General features: G+C 38.9%; 1 protein-coding gene across 6 annotated transcripts; it reads left to right on the top strand.

Annotated features, from left to right (window-relative positions):
* Positions 1–2,705: 2,705 nt before the first annotated feature.
* picalmb (phosphatidylinositol binding clathrin assembly protein b) lies at positions 2,706–21,014 on the top strand. Of its 6 annotated transcripts, XM_053320784.1 has the most exons (23): positions 2,706–3,453; positions 8,247–8,389; positions 8,495–8,570; positions 8,652–8,754; positions 9,306–9,399; positions 9,585–9,696; positions 9,815–9,921; positions 10,027–10,068; positions 11,692–11,777; positions 11,958–12,081; positions 12,200–12,333; positions 12,596–12,696; positions 12,853–13,005; positions 13,400–13,483; positions 14,631–14,720; positions 14,953–15,063; positions 16,363–16,479; positions 16,586–16,616; positions 16,734–16,833; positions 16,981–17,040; positions 18,176–18,280; positions 18,660–18,765; positions 19,579–21,014. In XM_053320784.1, exons 1-22 carry the CDS (start codon positions 3,324–3,326, stop codon positions 18,750–18,752), a joined length of 2,196 nt encoding a protein of 731 aa, XP_053176759.1. In that variant the 5' UTR covers positions 2,706–3,323; the 3' UTR covers positions 18,753–18,765; positions 19,579–21,014. The 6 variants fall into 6 exon arrangements, 1 of the variants encoding a protein (XP_053176759.1); XR_008321496.1 differs by lacking the exon at positions 13,400–13,483 and having other exon boundaries at positions 8,495–8,558; positions 11,958–12,096; positions 18,176–18,328; positions 18,564–18,765; XR_008321498.1 differs by lacking the exon at positions 13,400–13,483 and having other exon boundaries at positions 12,206–12,333; positions 18,176–18,328; positions 18,564–18,765.
* The last annotated feature ends 232 nt before the right edge of the window (positions 21,015–21,246 follow it).

Below are 21,246 nucleotides of genomic sequence, written 5' to 3'. Positions count from 1 at the left end.
ACACGAAAACAAATCATACCCCCAAAACAATGTGTATCTGGTTGTTTTTCTTTATAGACCAGTTTCTCTTACACCACCTGTTAATTTCCCATTCAAGTCACATAGTGCTGCATTAGAGGCTACCTTATTTCACCATATGTTCAACCAGTTGTTATGTGGCAGGAAATCTTTCTTTAATCCTTCATCATAGCACCACGCATCTCTGGGCAACTCAACAGTCGTCTCCTGAGCTTTGTGAATGTTTCCTGCAGGTCGTTGCGCTCAGAGACTATTTATGGCCCAGGACCAACCGCCACTCTTAGATCTGCCTGATAGAGCCATCTTTATCTGATCAAACTGAAACATCCAGACTCAACAAACAGACATCTACATCGCACAATCTGGGTTGCATCAAAAAACCCGTGAGAGCGTAGCTGTAATCTGACACTCCAGTTTTAACACAAGCAGGAAAGTGAAACCCTCATCAAAGACCCTGCTGTGATTTGATCCTCAGTGAGTTATGTTTCCAGAAACCTCATTTTACCACAACAGCACGACAAATGCATAAAGTATTTTGGGTAAAAATATATTTGTAATACAGATGAAGCAGAGCATTTTTATACTATGTAATGCCATTAATAACTTTGATTTGTAGAGAAAATGGTTTATTTCTCAGTGTGATGTCTTCTGATGATTTGAGAAGCGAGGAGATGTTTGATGTCTCTGTCTTTTGTTGGGCTTGAAGCGTGCGTAAATTCCCAGGTCAAGCAGGAAAAACAGCAGGCTGACTGATTGTTTATATGAAACCTTACCCCTCTATTAGGAGGATAACATGTGAGGAGCACTTCTTTTCTTTAACATGACCTTGTCAAGGATATCACTCACAGGAAACTGTATTTATGCTCCTATATCCACATGCACACTGTGTTTACCTGAACTGGGGGGAAAAAAGTCGACACAGAATGAGGCCAATTTATTTGTTCGTGGGGAGTCATAAAAAACTTTAATTAAAACATTAATTTTTAAAAAATCTTTTATTAGGCAAAATGATCAAGCCAACATCTGATGTGTTGCTGTTTGCAAATAAAAAAAAGATTAAGTCAGTTATCATGATATAAAACGGCTTTTAATTAATATTTATGCAGCAAAATAAAATCTTCAATTTAAGTTGTTTTGAGAGCTGAAAGGAAAAAGCGGATGATTTAGATCCAAATTTGACTTAATTATTTACAGAGGATCTTTTTTTTCCCGGGATGTCTGAATTTAGATTCTGTTTCATTAGAGTATCAACATTTAGGCTGATAATCAAATTTACAAGTGAGAAATTCAGTATTCTTCATGTTTGGAGATAATCGTGGCACTATGCTGCCCCCCTGTGCTCTCTGTGTCACACTGCTGCACAGCTGCAGCCTCATTCTGCTCTTCTTTCCAATTAAACTGCTGGTGGTGAGGAGTTATTCAATTACATTTTCAAATATTCATTAATATGTTGCACTGAACTGTAGCTATACTATAACTTTAATCCCCCTAATGTGTCTGATTTCAATTTTCTTATTTACTTTATGTCTTATTTATCGCCTTGAATTTTATAGTGTTTTTATTACTTACATAATGCATTTTGAATTTGCCCTCTGGACAAAAGCTGCTATACAGATAAACTTTCCTTAATTACTTTTCAACTTCTATAGGAGAGTTTTAGTTTGTTTCATACAGGGACAGTTGTCATTATTTCAGCTGCCACTTGATAATTTGGGTGAGTTTAGGACATATGGATACATTTTTTTTTTTTTATCCAAAAAAATGTGACACTTCATAATAACACAACAAAACCCTGATATCTTCTGGGTTGCATATATTTTCTAATCTCAGTGTTTATTATATGGATATTACAGTGAAATAAATGCCATCATATAGGGTGGATTAGGGTAATGTGAGACATTGACTAAAGTAGGACAACTTTTTCTATTAAGTTATTCTAAAACTAACCAGTATATGCAAACTGTGTAAGTTATATTGTTTAACATTATACAGGCTACTAGTTTTTTAAACTATCTGATGCAAAAATCAAAATATAATGTAGGCCGACAAAATTAAATGACCAAATATGGTATACATATTTCAGAAAGTTTTGACAGATAAGGCTGCTTTGTATAAATTAAAAGTATTTTAAAGCCTAAAAATTAGTGTTCCAGATTGATAAAAATCTACTAATTCTGTATTCTGTATATATGTATTTAAAAGTATCCTTTTAAATACAATATCTAAAAATTGTCTTTTGACTTTACAAGGACACATCTCAGGGTTCATATCATATCATCATAATGATATTAGGTGGTGATATAATGTATTGGTTGGATTCATATGTAAATATGGTGAACAAGTCAGAATTGCAAAAAGTGTCCCACATTACCCTGATCCACCCTAAGGTCACTATTTCACCACATAGCCTATATTCCCTGTAAAAAAAAAAAAAAAAAAAAAAAAAAAAAAAAGATCATCAAGAGAGCAGTGCTCATTCCTGCACTGTCAGGCCTGTTGCAGCCTGCTCTCATTTCCATGTGTCCACTCCTCAATCAATACAGGCTTCATGCTCTCATCCAGGCCTCTGGCACTCCTGTGATTGAGCATTTGTGTGTGCGGTTGTTTTTTTTTTTCTCCTCCTCCTCCTCCTCCTCCTCCTCAGCTCCACACTGCGGTCAGTTACACCTGCGCCACAACCAGCAGGCCTTATGGGAAGTCATCGGTGTAACATCTGATTCAGGGGTCTGCAGGGCGGTGTTGAGACCATTTTTTCTTCCCCCCCACCCTTTCAAAACAGAGCAGGCCCGCCATTTCCTCCCCTCCTCATTCAGTGGTCTTTTTTTTTCTTCTTTCATAGCGCTTTTTTAAAGAAGGCGAGCAGCGGCGGCGGCGGTGGGCAGGCAGCGGGGATCCGGTGTAGCCACGTCGGGATGAGAGCGACACACAAGCCCCGGTTGGATGAGTCAGCGAGTGGACCTTACAACCACCGCAAACCATACATCTGAAGCAGAAATTACAAAAGACATTTTTTTAAGATTATTATTGTTGTTGTTATTGTCAGATCCTCTCCTGTTTATTCCGCCCTCCCCTGGTCCACGTCTGCCATAGCCAAGTTGTGTGTGTGTTTTGTTTTTTTTTTAATTTCCACAAAAAAAAGAAAAAGAAGCCGGGGGGGTCCAGCAAGGTTGTGGACGTGGTGGATGTTTTACTTATTTTTTTAAAGTTTTTTTTTTTTTAAAGCTCCCACATCCGAAGATAAACCACAGACGAACCTACATTAGTACAAAGTCTTTTGTTGCAGTCTGTTCAGTGAGGGAGCGAAGATGTCGGGGCAGAGCATCACGGACCGGATCACTGCAGCCCAGCACAGTGTGACGGGATCCGCTGTGTCCAAAACAGTATGCAAGGCCACCACTCACGAAATAATGGGCCCGAAAAAGAAACATTTGGACTGTGAGTATGTTTTTAAACCGAGTGAAATCACTACTACTACTACTCCTCCTCCTGCTGCTGCTGCTAGCTACACAAGGCCTCAAAAGCCTCTCAGGCTAGCTCCTATGCTAAAAGCTAACTTCTTGCCCATGTCAAGGAGATTATTTTATTTATCATTTAACATCAAGGACAGGCCTTGTCAACACGCCGCTACGCACTGTTGAGGGGTTGTTAAAGATGTAGCAACCTTTTAACAACACATGCAGATGATTTTTTATGTTAGTTTGTATCATTAGCTTGCTGTCAAACTAGCTAGTGTCTTTATGTTTGTCATAATGAATGGCAGCTTTAGCTTTATGTGAAGCCTGTGTGGCAACTAATGTGGCTATATATGTATATATATTTGTGGAGCTAGTATCTTAACAGGAAAGCCTTTACAAATAATACTACACATGATAAATCAGTGTGCACAAGTGGGCCCCTGCACACACAGGCCCTGAGTTAACATTGACAGGAATGCTTGCAATCATCTCCCATCTTGGTGCACCTGCAGCAGGACAAGTGTCTGAGTGTTTGAGCAGCCTCATAATGAAGTGATGGAGTAATGTGATGCTGGCTCGCCTCAGACACAATGAGGTGACATTGTAAAAGCTGGGTGAACATTACAGTATAGTGTCTGTGTGTCTGATTATGGAGGCTTTTATTTCAGGCACCAGTAGGAGTTTTCTCTTGTTCTCATTCAGGGTACCAGCCTGAGTGTAATGCTGCTCTGTATACACCCCTTACGTCAGCATAAGGGCTTAAATCCTGGTGTGATCGTAGTCCTGATGCACTCAGAGTAGTCACTGTGTGTCTGTGCTTGAGAGACGGAGCTGTAGATTTTCTCCACATCAATCTTGCTACTTGAAGATGCATGATGGCTGTAATGAAAGTGGTTTTATTCAGGGCCTGCGTCATCATAAGAGTTCAGTGAGAGTCCAGGAACGAGGTGCATGCTGTAATGTTTTAGGCAGTCTGGTTGTCTCTCCTGCAATGATAGTAGTGACTTGTAGTGAACATTTTGGCCTGAAGTTGCAGGTTCCACACCTGTTGTGCCGCTCAGGCGACTCCCCTGAGGTGAGATGAGTGAAAGTTGTGTGGAGTGAGACTCAAGAAGAGAGAAGCCTGCTGTATATACACGAAGATAGTAAAGCTTGTTTTTGTGAAAAACGGAGGAGGCTTGACTAGACAAAGTGAGCACAGCTGTGAGTTTCTTTATTATAAGTTTAGATCGATTCTTTGTGACAACTTAATGTATGTTAGACTCCATAATACATAATTTAAGGACTGTTTTTGTGACTTTTATACTTTTTATTAAACAGTTGACAGGAAATAAAAGGAGAGAGAAATGGAGAATGACATTCAGCAAAGGCCCTCGATTTAATCTCTACTTTACCTTAAATTTGAGTGTTGGCTATGAAAGAATACACAATAATGGCTGGATATTAATTGAAATGTCTGCTACCATTGCTGATACAATATCTGAGTTTCAGTTCCCATAACAACACAACACTTACTTTGAGGAATATAAGTTTATATTTTAATAATAATAAAAAAGATTGTTTCAAAATGTGAGCTGTCCAACAACAAGTGACAAGAAAATGAGGAAGAAAGTTTTCTATAGTTGGGATTGAAATAAGGAACATTTTTGATACAGATAAAGTACACAAGACTACACATCTGACACTCCAGTTTTTGGTGCTTCAGATTTTCTCGACAGATTTCAGTCAGGATCATGACAGTTTTAAGGTTTGACACACAATCTAATGTAATGGTAAGGGCTCGGCAATAAATTAGCGTTTAATGCATTCAGAGGCGTAACTAACAATTATTGTCTTGTTAGCTGTAAATAATGAGACATGGTTGTTTCATAATTTTGTAAGAGATTAAGTTGGTGTCTTTAAATGTCTTATTTGAGAAGATAAATAAAGCAAAGAAAAGAAAAAACACTTTCTCACAAGAAGAAGAAGCTGAAGCCAGACAGTGCTTGGCTTTTCTGCTTGAAAAGTTCCTTCATCAAAACAGCTGCAGATAAACTTTTTGTCCATCGATTAATTGACTAATTGTTCCAGCTCTATTTAAAAACATTCAATACTAGCGCTGATATGATACTTTATTTTGATTAAAATGATTGTTTTTGATGTTGTCTTACTTTGAGAAATATATTAAGTTTTCTACAAAACTCCTTTTTTCTAATTGAATAAAAGTTCTCAAATTTTAAAATCTGTTTAAATACAAGTAGTTGTATGAGAATTTGGCCTAAGAATACATTGAAATGGGACACATTTGATTTAGAATAAGGATCAATATGATGAAAGACCAGACATTAGATGCCTGCTTTTGTTCATGACCTTTTTTAAACTCAAACAGAGCAGTGCTGAGGTTTGATTATCATTTGGATCATTCACAATATACTGCCATACATGAAATTTAAGCAGTGTTGTATCATAACAATATCATAACTTACAAAGTGATACTGTATTTTTAAAAAGTAATTTTTAACTAAATTAAACAATAAAAAAACTAGTTTTTGACACTTGTTTCCCCATGTGTGAAAACTTTGTGTACTGTACAGTGAAACACAAAATATTCATTAACATTAAAAACATTTAGAACATCTTAACCTATCCTTGGTATTATCCTGATGAATTGATCGATTGTAATCTATATAGATTTTACCACGTAGCTCAGCTGCCATGGTAACGGCTGAATTTTGTCGCACACGGTACAGCAGTATCCTGCATCGTCATGGCTGTCACATAAATGCATTTGTGTGCCATGAATGAATTAGATTAGGAAACAGTAATGTCAGCCACTGCAAATGTTTAGCAGGCTGATTGTGACATGACAGAGCTGTCAGTTCATCCTCCTCCCCCGTATTCTTCCTCTCTTCTTCCTCCTCCTCCTACCCTGTGCTCGTCTCCTCTACATTGTCATCATCGTTGTTGTCTTCCTCTCTGGGCAGAGCAGCCACCCATGCTAACTGCTGCTGCTGCTGCTGCTGCTGCTTCTCTGGAAGGTTATCCTGTCCTACTTAGAGTCCCCCTCCTTTTGAAAAGTCAAATATAGGACAGAAAGGGAGGCCCAATTACCCAGTCAGAGAGATGACTGCTGTGAATGGCAGGGTCATTAGCACCAATGCGCTAACGTCGTTCAATGAGCACATGGGTGCAGAATGAACGTATGAGCTGTGTGAAGAGGCAGAATAAGTGGGACAGTACAGAATATGTGTGCTTTACATCTTCATCCACTGTTCTCCATGTTGGTCACTTACAGCTGTGATTATGAACAATATCAATTTCTACCTAGACAGCAGTTATCCCTGATTACAACGGGGCAAAAATAGGAACAATTTGTATATATAAAACATTGATATTTAATATTTTATTAGCCTTTTTGAACAGAGTAATTGCATTGTTATAACTCAGGTGTATAGTGCAGTTTGATTCTGAGTTTTCTTCACGGGACAGGAAGGTTTCCAGCTGTTGTGGACAGAAGAGGGGGTCTGTACCCCCAAATAAAATCCATTTTCTCCATTTAAAAATCTTTTCCACTCAAACCTTTTCAATGGTCTCTTGACTGAACCTGGGAACAACCTCCATTTCAAAATCAGGGTTGAGATCGAGAAGCTGTCTGTGTGGGAAATTTTAGGGATTTGTTGATGCTGCTCACAGATTTCCAGATTGAACACGATGTAACCTGCTGTGGAGGACACACGAGCATGAGTCACATCAGCTTTTGGCTCAATAATTTATTTGGGCATCGCATCTGTGGTCACTTTTTTCTCTTTTATTTGTAGTAGGCAGCAGCAGCAGGTGTTTGTCTGCTCACTAGCTCAACATGAGGCCTGTTTGACACTAAATTCACCTAACATGGTGTTATCTGTGACTAACAGCATCTTTGTTGATAAAAGCAGGTTTCTGAATTAAGTTTAAGATGCTTATCAGCGTAGAAAATAAACACACAAATCTGCAATACTCTGTCACATCTTCACAGATCTTCTTTCAGTTCATTTTAAGGAAGCACACTGGCAATAATGTACTAACAAAATCAGATATCACAGTGCTTTTTACTGAAAACCTCAATATCTTCATGTGATGCAGTTTTGATTATGACTGTTCATTTCATGCAGTATTTGATCTGAACTAGGTGGGTGATTTAATCTCAGGTTTAATTTAAGAAAAAGATAAGTAATGTAGAGGTTGTAAAAAGATGCATAATAAATACCCAAATATCTTCTTTTTCATAAACAGCGACTAACATTTCTCAATAGGTCGATTTTAGTGTTCATCAAAAAATTGTGAAAAATGACAATCACTGTTTCCTGAAGCCTAACATGATGTCCTCAAATGTCTCATTTTATCCACAAACTGAAGCTACTCAGTATACTCGTAGAGGACAAAAAACCCTGAAAGTATTCAGGTGACAAGCTGGAAACAGAGAATTCAGACATTTTTCTTAATCAATGAGTCGCTTTCTTTTTTTTTTTATCAGAATAGTTGGCGTTTAATTTGCTAGTTGGTTACTTATCGGTGAATCATCTAATCATTGCAGCTCTTGTTATATTAGTGTTCTTTCAGCCCTGATAAAGGTAAAAAATAGTAGCTGAAAATGTTAAAGAAGAGTATGCAACTCTTCTATAATGTAATATATTTTACAGATTTACACATCAGCACATTGCACAAGAATCTTGATTTTGATTGCTTCTTATAAATAAACTGCTTTATGATGATCAGCTGGACATTTTATGAACTCGGTGTCACGTTTCTCTTCAGATTTGATTCACTGCACCAACGAGATGAACGTGAACATTCCCCAACTGGCTGACTCGCTGTTTGAAAGAACCACCAACACCAGCTGGGTGGTTGTGTTTAAGTCGCTTATCACCACACACCATCTCATGGTTTACGGCAACGAGGTGAGACACACTATCTCATTATCATCTAACAACACAAGAAACACATTTATGGCAGATTATTTAATATCTTGGTTGTGTTTGTCTATTTTTTCCCTCCTCATGCAGCGTTTTGTCCAGTACTTGGCTTCAAGGAATACACTATTCAACCTCAGCAATTTTTTGGACAAAAGTGGGTTACAAGGTACCATTATTTCATACTTTTATTTCAATTATTTTGTTAGAATTTATGTATGCTAATGATGCTACTGCCTTTTTTTCCCAGGTTATGACATGTCCACATTTATCAGGAGGTATAGTCGATACCTGAACGAGAAAGCTGTTTCATACAGACAGGTTGCCTTTGACTTCACGAAAGTTAAGCGAGGGTAAGGACAGACAGTTTTGTATTCTACAATATTAAATCTTTAAATGTCCTGTTTTTGATGGTTTTATATTATGTGAAAGAATGTTCGCGCTTTGGGCTTATTATCGAGTTATATCTCAACTATTTTTGTTATTAATCAGCCCATGTTTAGTTTGAGCAATACACATCATAACCCTGTGATGTGAACCATGTGATGTGTTTGTCAATTTCCAAAGCAAGAAAAACAGTCCATTTTCCCAATTAAAGAAGCTGGAAAAAGTCAGTAATTGCATTTTTTCCATGATGAATGGCTTAAATGATTGATTATAGAGCCTTGCTTTGTGAAAAAACAAACCTAAAAAGTGATTGAATGAAAGTGATCAAATATCCAGCTGCAGTTTCGGTGATTTTTAAGGTTTAACCTGAAAAGAAACTTAATCAATCACTTTAAAGCAGGAGTCAGTCTGTTTATCATTTTTCAGGAGCTGCACTGCCTGCTTATTATCCTCTGTCCGTCCCCTCTCATCCATCTTTCCCCTCTCCTGCTCCGACTCTCTCCGTGTGTCCACACAGAGTGGACGGCGTAATGAGGACCATGAATACAGAGAAGCTGCTCAAGACCATCCCCATTATTCAGAACCAGATGGACGCCCTCCTCGATTTCAATGTGAGTTTGAGGTGAAGCCTCCTGTAGCTCCCGCTGCCTGTGTAGTAATAATCACTGAAGCTGCTGCATGCTGACAACAAAGGGAGAAGCATTGTCTTAGTTCACCTACGCTGCTTTTTGTACGTCAACAAATTGAAGATAAATGTGGAGCTGGTGTGCAGACTGGGCTGTTTGCTTTCCCGCAGGTCAATGCCAACGAGCTGACTAATGGAGTCATCAACGCAGCCTTCATGCTCCTCTTCAAAGACTCCATCAGACTCTTTGCTGCTTATAACGAAGGCATTATCAACTTGCTCGGTGAGATCTTCAAGGACCACTTTCAATTTTAACCTTCTCTTTGATTTTGTGCCTTTTTTTATATTTAGTGATTGGTCATTCAGAATTTTAATCGCTGCATTGATTTGTCACCAAACAGAGAAATACTTTGACATGAAGAAGACCCAGTGTAAAGAAGGTCTGGACATTTACAAAAAGTTTCTTACCCGAATGACCCGGATATCAGAGTTCCTCAAAGTAGCAGAGGTAAAAACCACTAAAGATTTTTTTCTTTCTGTCTGAGATGCACCTGTCGTCTGTGAGGAACGCAGAGAAAAGATTGTAACCCGTTTGGTCTTTCTCGTCTAATAGCAGGTGGGCATCGATCGAGGAGACATTCCAGACCTTTCTCAGGTAATCACCGACCCTCAAAACGTTTAGAACGTCTTTCTCTTATTTCCAGCTCTAACTGCTTTTTTCTTCTATCAGCATTGTCTTTCGCTGCCTTTACACTGCATGGTACGGCTCAACTTGATTTGACTCTACTTGCTTGGAACCGTTCTTCTTTTTTCTTTTTTTTTTACGGTTTTCCATGGGTGAAAGTTGTAGATAGACCTGGTATCTTGTCTTTTTTTTTGGTATCATCTTCATCAAGGTGCCAAGCGAGCTGAGCCAATACTAACCAGAGCGGCCTCAAGAATCAAAAACACCGTCCTCTCGATATCCTCCATTATTTTTGTGTGCGTCGCGTAGAAGATGATGTCACAGCAGTTTCACATGGTGTCACCATGACGACCAGCTACGTTGAGGGTGTTCTAGCTGTATAGGGCTGTGTGATATGACCAAAATCTCAAATCTCAAAAACGATATGTATCAAAATTCAGAAATGTACCTTGTACCAAAAGCAAGTAGCTTCAAAGAGAGTGGAGCTGAGCCAGTACCATGTAGTGGAAATGTGGTTTAGTCCAACTACAGTACACAACACACCCGACACATATGTTCTTTAAACACTGCATGATATCCTTATTGAGCGCATGTTGCCAGAGGAGATGGTCTTTTCCTGTTTCTTGTTCTTTCTTTCTTTCTTTCTTTCTTTCCTTGTTCTTGTTCTTGTTCTTCTTCTGCTCCTTCTTCTTCTTCTTCTTCTTCTTCTCCTTCTCCTCATTTCTCTTATTCTTATTCTTCTTATTATTTCTCCTTTCTCCTTCCTTTCTTCTTCTTCTCCTTCTCTACTACTTCTACAGTAAATAAAGGTGTCAAGTCCACACTAAGAGTTTTAAAAGTGTGATTGCAGTGCACTCACAGTACATCTGCACAGTGATAGCTTAAAGCACAAGCACATTGTGCTGTACTTATTCAACAAGTATTTTACCCCAGAAACCTGCAACAAAAATGCACCCCCCCCCTCTGACTGTCACCACCTTTATATTCTGTATTTTCCCCTTATCTTTCCACTTTAGTTCACAGTTTGTGTAAGTACTATCATTTCACTCTTCTTGTATGTCCGTGACTTGCTTCAGTGTTGTCTTTTTGCATGCTTCTGCTCTGACTCTTGTCCCCTACGTCGTGGTGAGAAACAGTTGAAGGAAAAAACACTCGCTGTGGTAAATTCTGTTTCACTTTCGTCCCGTTGAGGTGTTAAACCTGTGTAGCTTCGATGTGAAAATGGCTGCCCCGTTGTGCTTAGACACGGCCGGTTCAACAACAGCCCAAGTTGTTGAAAGTGCTGTGAATGCTGTCCGTCATCCCACACAGATGTTACTCTCATCCTAAGTAGCTTTTTGGCTGGAATGCAGTCATTGATCAGTGGTGGGTAACTAATAGTGCAAAGTTGGTAGATGATCTGCCCATGTGGAGCAAAATGTGTATATATAAATATGAATTATGAATTGGCTGTAGGTTTTTATAGTGTGGTGTGTAGTATTTTGTTTTCTAGCTTGGTTGCCCACCACTGTCCTTTATGGTCTTGTTGTCCATTCAGACTTCATTTTCTGTGCCTCTGCAACATGCTGACTGTGTGTTTTTCTATTACGGCAGGCTCCCAGTAGCCTTCTTGAAGCTCTGGAGCAGCATTTGGCCTCTTTAGAGGGCAAGAAGGTCAAAGACTCCACTGCAGCCAGCAGGTACGTTAATCCTCTCGTTGCTATTTTATGCTTGAATCTCCCGCAACTCCTCTCACATTTTCCTGGAGTCTCACAGCCCCCCTTTCCTTCTGTCTTCTTACTGGAAGATATGAAGCTTTATTATATCAGTAGTAGCTTTATCTGTGCTGCATCCGGTGTGAATTTGTTTCCTTTCTGCAGGGCCAGCACTTTGTCAAATGCAGTGTCGTCGCTGGCAAGCACGGGGATGTCTTTCACTAAAGTGGATGAGCGGGAGAAGCAGGCGGCTCTCGAAGAGGAACAGGCCCGACTCAAAGCTCTGAAGGTGGTTTTGCTTTATGTAAAAAGAAACTCTTACACATACTTTAACACATGTTAAACAAAGATATTCGCATGGTGTCTGTTGCTGTTATGTTTGAACTGGACTCTCCTAACTTGCTCAGGAACAGCGGCTCAAGGAACTCTCCAAAAGGCCCTCCTTCGCTACCACTGATACGTCGCCGGTCTCCACCACCGGGGGCACTATCAGCACAGCGCCAGCCATTGACCTCTTCTCCACACCAAGCTGCTCTAATGGGTACTGCCTGGATTTACAAAATCCAACATAAAACATTGTTTAGTGTGGAGATAATGGACAAGAGCAATGAAAATGCTCGTTTTTTATAATCTCAATGATTAACTGCATTTTTTACTTTCTTTAGAGCTGAAACAAAGTCAGTTGAGTAGTCAATCAAGAGAAAATAGACTTTTTAAACTATTTATTCCCTTTTCAAAGTTTTATGAATAATGATCGAATGAGAACAATGAAGTTTAAAAAGATGCTTCTTCTCTGTCTGCAGTGCCGTGAAGATGGAAAGCGACCTCTTTGACTTGCAGTCAACTTTCCAGCCGTCCATGCAGTCCAGCTCAACAGGGCTTCCAGTGGCGACAGCGTGGGCAGGTAAAAAGCTGCCTACTCAACACCTCCAACAACCAACGTTTTTGGACTTCTGGGACCTGTTCTGCATGCTCTTTTTTTTTTTTTTTTTTTTGAAGTCTGATGCCCTCCTCTTCCTCTCCACTCTTTTTTCTGTCTCTCTTTCCTCTGCCTGCGTAGATCCTTTCACCTCTGCTGAAGCTGGAGATGATTCCATGCCAAACCTTAACCCTTTCCTCTCAAAAATCGTTGTCGATGCCACTCACTTACCTGTCGTGTCTTCAGACGGTGTTAGCTTTTCCTCTAGGACATCTGGTCATGAAATGTTTGGTGGTAACGACTCATTTTTCTTTGTATCTCCTCAAAAGTCTTGTCGCGCTTCTTGTTCATTTCTCTGTATAAGCATGTGCTGATGTAGTTTAAATGTTAAGTCTAACGTGTAAAGTCTCTTTCTTCTCTTGTCTTGTCTGTACACTGCGCCTCATTGCAGTCCATACCAAGCTCAAATTATGTTGTTTATTAGTGAAAGCACCTCCTCTTTTCTCTTATTTAGCAAACCAGAACCCTTCATGTCCCCCCTATAGAGGCCATATGCCCATTTGCTTCACAGTTACCTCTTTCAATCTTTCATCCCCTCTTTCAATAATCAGTTTGGTTCTGTGATGTAAGTAGAGCTTTTAAGTTGAAACCTGTGTTTCTTTTACCAACACTATGTTTGATTCCCCAGATCGTTACAATCCCTTTATTGACACAAACTCATCCGTTTCAACCAATTACAAACGCACAGTGCGGATAGAACACTCCATGTCAGGTACTACGATGGCTCACCATCCCAGCCTATGTTTCCTGAGCCCTGGAAAACATAGGATCCTATACAATACCCTGAGGGCCCTTTTTTGAGATTTATATTAGAAATGTAGACATAAATGAGTTTTAGAGGTATAGTTTGATATATTGGGGAAACAGGCTTATTTGCTTTCTTACCAAGAGTTTGATGATGATTGATACAGCTGTTGTGTTTGTATCTGTAAATGTGAAGCTACAGCCAGCAGACGGTTAGCTTAGCTTAGCTCAAAGACTGGAAACAGCAGAAAACAAGTAGCATGGCTCTGTCCAAGGGTAACAAAATCTTCTTACTAGCACCAATAATGCTCACTAATTAAAACATAGCTGGAGTTATGTGCCAGACTATTTCATCCAGTGAAGATGTTACTGGTCCCAACTAAGGAATAATCTGGCATATAACGCCTCGTAACATTGTGTTTTTACTCTTCAGTTGCTTGTAGGCAGAATGTTTTTACCCTTGGACAGAACCAAGCTAACTATTTCCTTGTGTCCTCATGTTACGCTAAGCTAACTATCCACTACTGGTAGCTTTGTATTAGAGCTGCAACGATTAGTCGATTAATAATTTAGTCAGTCGACAAAGATTAATAGACAACTATTTTAATAATTTGATAATTTTAATTTCTGGTCCAAAAGTTTACTTGTTTCAGCTACTCAAATTTGATGATTTATTGCTTTTCTTTGTCATTTATTTTAGTAAATTGATTTTCTTAGTGTTTTGGGCTTTGGGCTATAGGAATTTTTCACTTTTTCTTTATATATCGATAGTGACAATATTCGCTAATTGCAGCTCTACCTTGAATTTATCATACAGACATGACAGTGGTATTGATTTTCTCATAATGTTGAACTTTTCCTTTAATCCCTTCTTCTTGGTTACTAAAATACTGTTTTGAAATATTTCATCCTTCTACAAATTCCTGAATTTGGCTTAAAACATGCAGAATTAAGCACTATAAAAAGTGTTACACATGTTGGCGTATCTTTTTTTCTTGCCTGTATTTCTGTCATTTTCCACCTGTCTTTCTGGCCTGGCCCTGAAACGCCTTTTTCCTTTTGCTCTTTTTCTTCCTGTCTTTCTCTTTGTCTTCCTGCTTCCTGTGGCGTGTCAGACTCCTTCTGTGGTCCAGTGTCCATTGCCCAGCACCTTCCACATCAGGCTCCTTACCCCACTGAGCCCTCTGTAGCAGGTCTATTCAGAGGTAGAGTACTGAAGGCTCTCTCTAGCACATTCAGCAGTAGATCATTACTAGTTTTATATCCTGTAGATAAAGGTGTGGTATTCCACTCTTCAGGTTCAGGTATCCAGTGAATCATATATGATCACTGTACTTATCGGTCAGTGTAGAAACCAAAAAGCTAAAGCAGCTCCCCATTATCATGAGAAATAATTCCTGTAACTGCAGCTGTCTTATTTTTCATCTCTTTCTGAAGGATACTCAACACCACAGGGCCCTCCGCAGCAGTCAGCAGGGGGACTCCAAGTGGACTTTGAGTCAGTTTTTGGAGCCAAAGCTTCAGGCAGCAACAGCCTCAATTCTGACGGTGAGACTGAAACACTTTTGTGTACACGTGCAGGTGAACGCGCCATACCTGTGCAGTAGGTTTTTGTGTTTTAGTAAGGTGGACATGCTTAATTATAGATTGCACATGACGAACAACACAAAACTAAGTCAAACAAAAGTCACTCAGCTGAGAAAAGAAGGCAAACGTGAAGATTTGGAGGCACTGAAAGGCATTCTTAGGATGGTCCACTAAGTTTTCAACTCATTAATGCTGCTTTTGTCCAAGAGAAACACTGCAGGTCACCAGTAGCTACGGTTGATTGAAGAAATACCAGGAAATCATGACATTAGTCACACAATAAGCATATTGTTTGTTCCAGAGAACAGGGCTGGTCTTGACGTCAGATATAGCTGAAACACCTGCAACAGAGGCTCAGCATGATCTTGTATGTTCTCCAGAGTTGCCAGTACATTAAGAACAGACTGTTGTCTCCTCTGTACTATTTATAACACACGCTGTCAGTATCTGCAAGCATCCTAAAGAATGGAAAGTCATTAAATCCTCGTCTCTGACAAAAATGGACATCAAACCATACTTACTAAAAATTGATTCATCATTTCTTTAAAACAATGAGTCCCATCTCTTGAACCACAGCTCTCTGAACGGGCTCTTAGTTGTTTATTTGAGAGGTTGGCACAAATTTTGGGTAACATTAAGCCCTTGTTCCCATTTAGTTTGAATGCACTTAGTGTTTTAAGTCACTTTGAACTTTAATATTATTTAACCTTTTAAATTCAAATAGTCTCATTTAATTGTCTTGTTATTGTAGCAGTCTTATTCTGTCCTCTTTAAGATTCTCACACTGATTTATAGAAGGAAAAAAAACAAGGGAAACTGCAAATTATCTCATCTAACATAATTTGTTGTTGTTTTTATAGGTCTTGAGGAATGAGACTATTTAACTTGTTAAGCCTGATGTTTTTTTGCAGTTTAGTATCACTTTATTCAAGTTAACAGCTCTTAGTGCAGACAGAGACAGCCTGGTCACATCTCCATCCATCTCTTTACTTTTATTTCCTGTCATTGGTCTATTATTTACTGATGTGAAAAAATGTATTAGATAGTTAGTTAGTTAGTTATTGACAACTTTTAATATTTTTTTAAAGTGCAACATATCAGACTGTCAGAGACAGAAAGATTAAGGGCTTATTTCCATCTTTGTCATTGTAAATCTAAACAGACAAAATACACAATACTTTGTAAATACAATATTACAAACTTCCATTTTTAAACAGGTTCATTATGTGTTCTGAGTTAAACCTTTGTATGATTCGTCAGATATCGCTGGAGGCATCCTGAAACCGACTCTTGCCGGATCCAACTTGCTGTCCAATCAGCAGCCAGAGAAGCTGGTTTCAGATGACCTTGACTCCTCACTGGCCAACCTTGTCGGCAGTAAGTATGATGCTTCCCACTAATTAAAATTGTACTAATTAAAGCTTGTGTTTATAAAGCACAAAATGTTTCAAGGCAGAAATCTAACACCCAATATTCTTCTCAGACCTCGGCATTGGAAACGGCACGATGAAAAAGTAAGTGTGACGCGTTCGAGTCTTTAAGCGGTTTCTCCGCTGTACAGAAACAGCAGCAGCTCTGTGCTCTCAGGGCAGTTACAAGCTGGTGCTAACATCAGCTGTCTTAATTTATAGTGACATCCACTGGAGTCAGCCGGGGGAGAAGAGGATGACCGGCGGCACCAACTGGCAGCCAAAGGCGGCGCCGTCCACGACCTGGAACCCCGTCTCCATGGTAACACACACAGACTTTTAACTTTAGTGCTCATGCTGTCTGCCTCTGCTGTGTTGCTGCATTCTCTATACGCTCATATTTTACAACCAAATAACTGCTGTGATATTTATTGTTCTGTTTTTTACTCGCTTTTCTGTGTCTCCACAGCCATCGTCAGTCATGGCCTTCCCTGCCACCACACCCACAGGCATGATGGGATATGGCATGGTCAGTATTACCTTACTGCAAACATATAAAATGTACTTCCTGCTCTGTACATATTCATGTTAAAGTCAAAAAATGAATCAGAAACTGAATGTTGTTGAAACGGGTTGTGTTGTGAAAGTCTTTTATTTTTTACCTGCTTGTTAGGATTTAGAGAGTTAATTAAATACACATAAACTGGGTCAAGTGAGCTGCTGTGTTACTGTTATGAATATTTTTCTCTGCTTTATAAATAAAGTAAAGACTGGAGAATTTGTTTTATTTAAAGCACTCTCAATTAAAAAGTGCTCAGTTTTATTGGTAGGCACAAGGTTGTTTTTATTAGGGCTGGGCAATATGAACAAAATCAAATATCACAATATTTTTGAGCAAATATCTTTGTCTGTATAGTGGCAATATTGTAGGGATGACTATTGGTGCTTTCACAAAAATTGCACAATGGGAATTTTTTAATAATCATCAGTAATGTGGATATAATGATGAGGTGGGTACATTTAAATAATAGAACAACTAGAACAATTAAGTCATTTCAGAAAATGACATCACTTTGCTGTAATGCAGCCTTTAAAACCAGGAAAAGACAACACTATTATATTAAGATATGATAATATAATATTACACCCAAAATCTAAAATGATATTTTGTCTCATATCAAGGTAGCGATGTATCAATATATTGCCTAACCCTACATTTTATTTATTTTATGGTTAACAAAATTAACTTTTTTTATAACCAGTATTTAGACTGTAAAACAGCAGAGGCCACAGTTTATTGAGCCCTGGTCTGGTCAACTTATTGCCTCACTCTTGGTGGTATAATGTTGTAACAGTCCCTTATACCACTTACATTATGTTGAATTAAAACCCTTCTGTGTAGTTTAACGCCCCCATTTCTCAGACAGCAGTTTGAGCAGACTAGTTTGATTTAACAATTCTAATGAGTAATGCCCAAATTTCACTGCTTCCCTTTTTACACTGACAAAACAGCTCTGATAACATTATGAAACTGACTAATTTAGCTGTTTTACTGCTACATTATACTATTATTCATTTTACAGACCAAACAATTAATGAAAAATTGAGAAAATAATCAGCAGTCGCTGCCCTGTTACTGAACATTTCTGTGTAACACACTGCAGCCTCCACAAATGGGCTCCATGGGGATGATGAATCCACCCACCATGATGTACACCCAGCCTGTGATGAGGCCACCCAACCCCTTCGGCTCTGTGTCTAGTGCTCAGGTGGGTGTGCAGCAGTCTGACCACTGCACGGAGCTGATGCACCACAAAGTCAGTATCTATTTGCACAGTTATCAGGTTGAGTAAATAGGTGTATCCATTGTGCTGTGACGTGAACCATAGTTAGTCACTGTGTAAGCTTTGTTGTCAGTGTGAATACTGTGATGATGACAGTTTTAACAATGGACCCTTCACTCTGTTGAGCTGAAAGGGACAAAACTGTGAATCATCTCCCTTGTTTTTCCCCAACAACTTCTTTTATTAACCCTTCTTTCATACATCACAGCTTCTCCAAACTAATCTCATCCCTCCTCCAGTCTCTGTACTGACTCTTTGACTTCTCCTCTGGTCCTCCTACTTCCTGTATTTCTTCCTGTATTAGCCCTCTGCAGCCTCTAGTCCTTCCAGCCAGAGTCCTCTCCGAGCCCCTGGACAGGACCCGTTTGCACACCTCTCTCTCAAGGATTTCTTGTAGAGCATCTCTTTAGGTACAGCATGCTCTTTGCTTGTGGATGCACCTGCATGCCCTGCATGCTCACTGTTAATACCCTTTTGTGTGTTGTTTATATTTTACCATTGGCATTCTTTGTCATCTCCATCGGATTAGATGCTACATGTGTTTTTCCCAGTTATTGTTGTATCTTAAACTTAGTTGCTTGTTTTGACATAGCCTTTGCTCTTGCACTGTCATCACATATTTCTCAAACCTGTTTTCTCTGAACTTTTTAGCCATTGCTGAATTGATAGTTCACTAAACCCCATCAACCTTTGTTGCTGTTGCCACATTTGTTTGTATTTTTTGTTAATATAGCATTGGATTCCGTTTCCTCAGAAAAAAACCTTATGAATATATAAAGAGGTCTTAAATTGAATGCACAATATCTTAAACATATCGTTTTGGATTGGCAGTTTGCAGCATCATAGCTTTAACAAACACTGTCACTTCAAGGAATGAATCATTTTTAATCAGTTACTTAATCTATCCATTTTGTCTTACTTATTCAGGACCAGGTCACATTATTTTAATTTACTATATCTTTAGAAATTATTATTGTTATTGTTATATACTGCTAAGTACAGAAAAAATGTGATCTAATGACTGTAGGTAGTAAGCTAATAAGCCTGATTTGCTGTCTCTTGCAGCTTAATTAAAGCAAATTGCTTGCACACTGCTTTATCTACTCCGTAAACCTTTGCTCGTCTTTTTATTACAGAAAATCTAAACGTACGAACGTATTAATTTTTTATACTCATATTCATGTTAACCTTTCGTTAATGTTGTCTGTTGTCTTTTTTTGCAGATGCAGTTCATGTAATTTGAAGGAAGTGTCTCTCGGAAGATGAAGCACTTAGCAGCAAAGCTTTGTCCTCGTTGCAGTCTTAACTCTTCAGAGAAACATTCACACACCCTCCAAATACAGACATGTCAAGAACACAACGGTGCAGCGACTGTCAGAAACCATGGTAACCATGTCCAAATGACATTTGGCGATAGCTCACACCCATTATTCTGTAACTTGTCCGAGACGTCGAGTGATGCTGCTGTCTAACCCCCTTAAAAGGATTCCTTATCCATTTTACAGTATAATCTGTAAAGCTAGTTATGGGTGCTGAGAAACTTTGATGTTATGTATTTGGAAATACTGTGGTTGGATGTGAAGGCTTGATGTTGAGCGGGGAGGGGGGTGCAAGAAAAAGGAGAGCAGTCCTTCCCTTTCTTGATCCGGTCATCTGTCATCCATTCCCTACAGTTATTTAACTGTCACTAAGTAGTGATGCTAATGACGTTTACACCTGTTTAGTTTTTGTCTTTTTTACCGTGTTTACAGTAGACATTCCTTGTGTGTTGTTTGTATTTATTTATGATTATTGGTTTAAGATTGGGGGGGAAAATATTGTAAAATCTACAGTACATTGAACACCTGTGGGAGTGCTTCAGCGTTAAACAAGGATCTCAGACTATCATTAAGAGGTAGAGTGAAAAATAGCTATTATATAAATTACACCTATTAAGCGGAATGATAGAGCACTAAATATTCTCCGAGTTTTGTGTTAAGAACATTTTTTACTAGATGAAAGATTTCACAATCTCCATTGTACTTAAAGTGCAGGGGTTAGAGTATGGTCAGTTAACAGTATATAGTCGATTCTGTGCCTAGGGTTTTGCAATGGAACAGTTTCCTGTCTAGTTGAAAAACACTTCATCCACAATTCTGAAGCGTCGCACTCGGTGGTGGGCTCCATTTGCTTTAAGCTTGGCATGCCATTGACTCACTGACCGTATTCAAGGCTGCCTTTACTCTGAATGTGAAAGAGTTGTCTTCATGTTGCACACATCTTTCCACACTACAGATCCTCAGTGGGAGTGGAGGGGGAGGGTGGGGGTGGGGGTTGGGTGTCTGCTTGTTGGTTAGCTGTTGCTATGCTAATGGAGGGAAAAAGGGTCACAGATTTGATGTAAATTAATTGTATAAAAGATCCAGAGGACCAGGGTGGAGTGGAGGAGCACTGTTGATCGGTGCTCTGTGTATATAAAAACTGACTGTTCTTTGAGTGCAAAGGTGAAAGATGTATGAAATATGAAAGCAATTCAATCAAATTTGACTCTACCTAAGTTTAATTCAGGATATTCTCTGCGTTTGTCTCCGCAGATATTTTCTTTATGTAATTAGAACGTGTAGCAGACAATGACTGAAGTCTTTTCTTTCTTTTACAAATAAAGAGCAGCTTCCACAAACTTTGTTTCTTGTCACAGTGAATGGTGAATGGTTCAGTCAAGTTTAAACTACATAGAGCTATGTTGATAACTGAATATCATTTAATCGTGTCCATGAGAAATTAAGATTTGCTAGCAGCTTCTCAAATGTGGCATCTTAAAGCTTTTTATAGTAAACTGAATATGTTTTGATTTTTGGGTGTTGATCAGACAAAAAAGCATTTGAAGACATCTGGGCGAATGAATTAAAATG

Source organism: Scomber japonicus, chromosome 6 (genome assembly GCF_027409825.1).
Source record: "Scomber japonicus isolate fScoJap1 chromosome 6, fScoJap1.pri, whole genome shotgun sequence".
Lineage (NCBI taxonomy): Eukaryota > Metazoa > Chordata > Actinopteri > Scombriformes > Scombridae > Scomber > Scomber japonicus.
This window is presented reverse-complemented; position numbering and strand designations above follow the sequence as displayed.

Excerpts from the sequence above, each read along its gene's own strand:
- picalmb (XM_053320784.1), top strand. The coding sequence starts at position 3,324 with ATGTCGGGGCAGAGCATCACGGACCGGATCACTGCAGCCCAGCACAGT. Across the intron at positions 12,082-12,199 it reads CCCGACTCAAAGCTCTGAAG|GAACAGCGGCTCAAGGAACT; the intron begins GTGGTTTTGCTT and ends TAACTTGCTCAG. Across the intron at positions 17,041-18,175 it reads GCATGATGGGATATGGCATG|CCTCCACAAATGGGCTCCAT; the intron begins GTCAGTATTACC and ends AACACACTGCAG.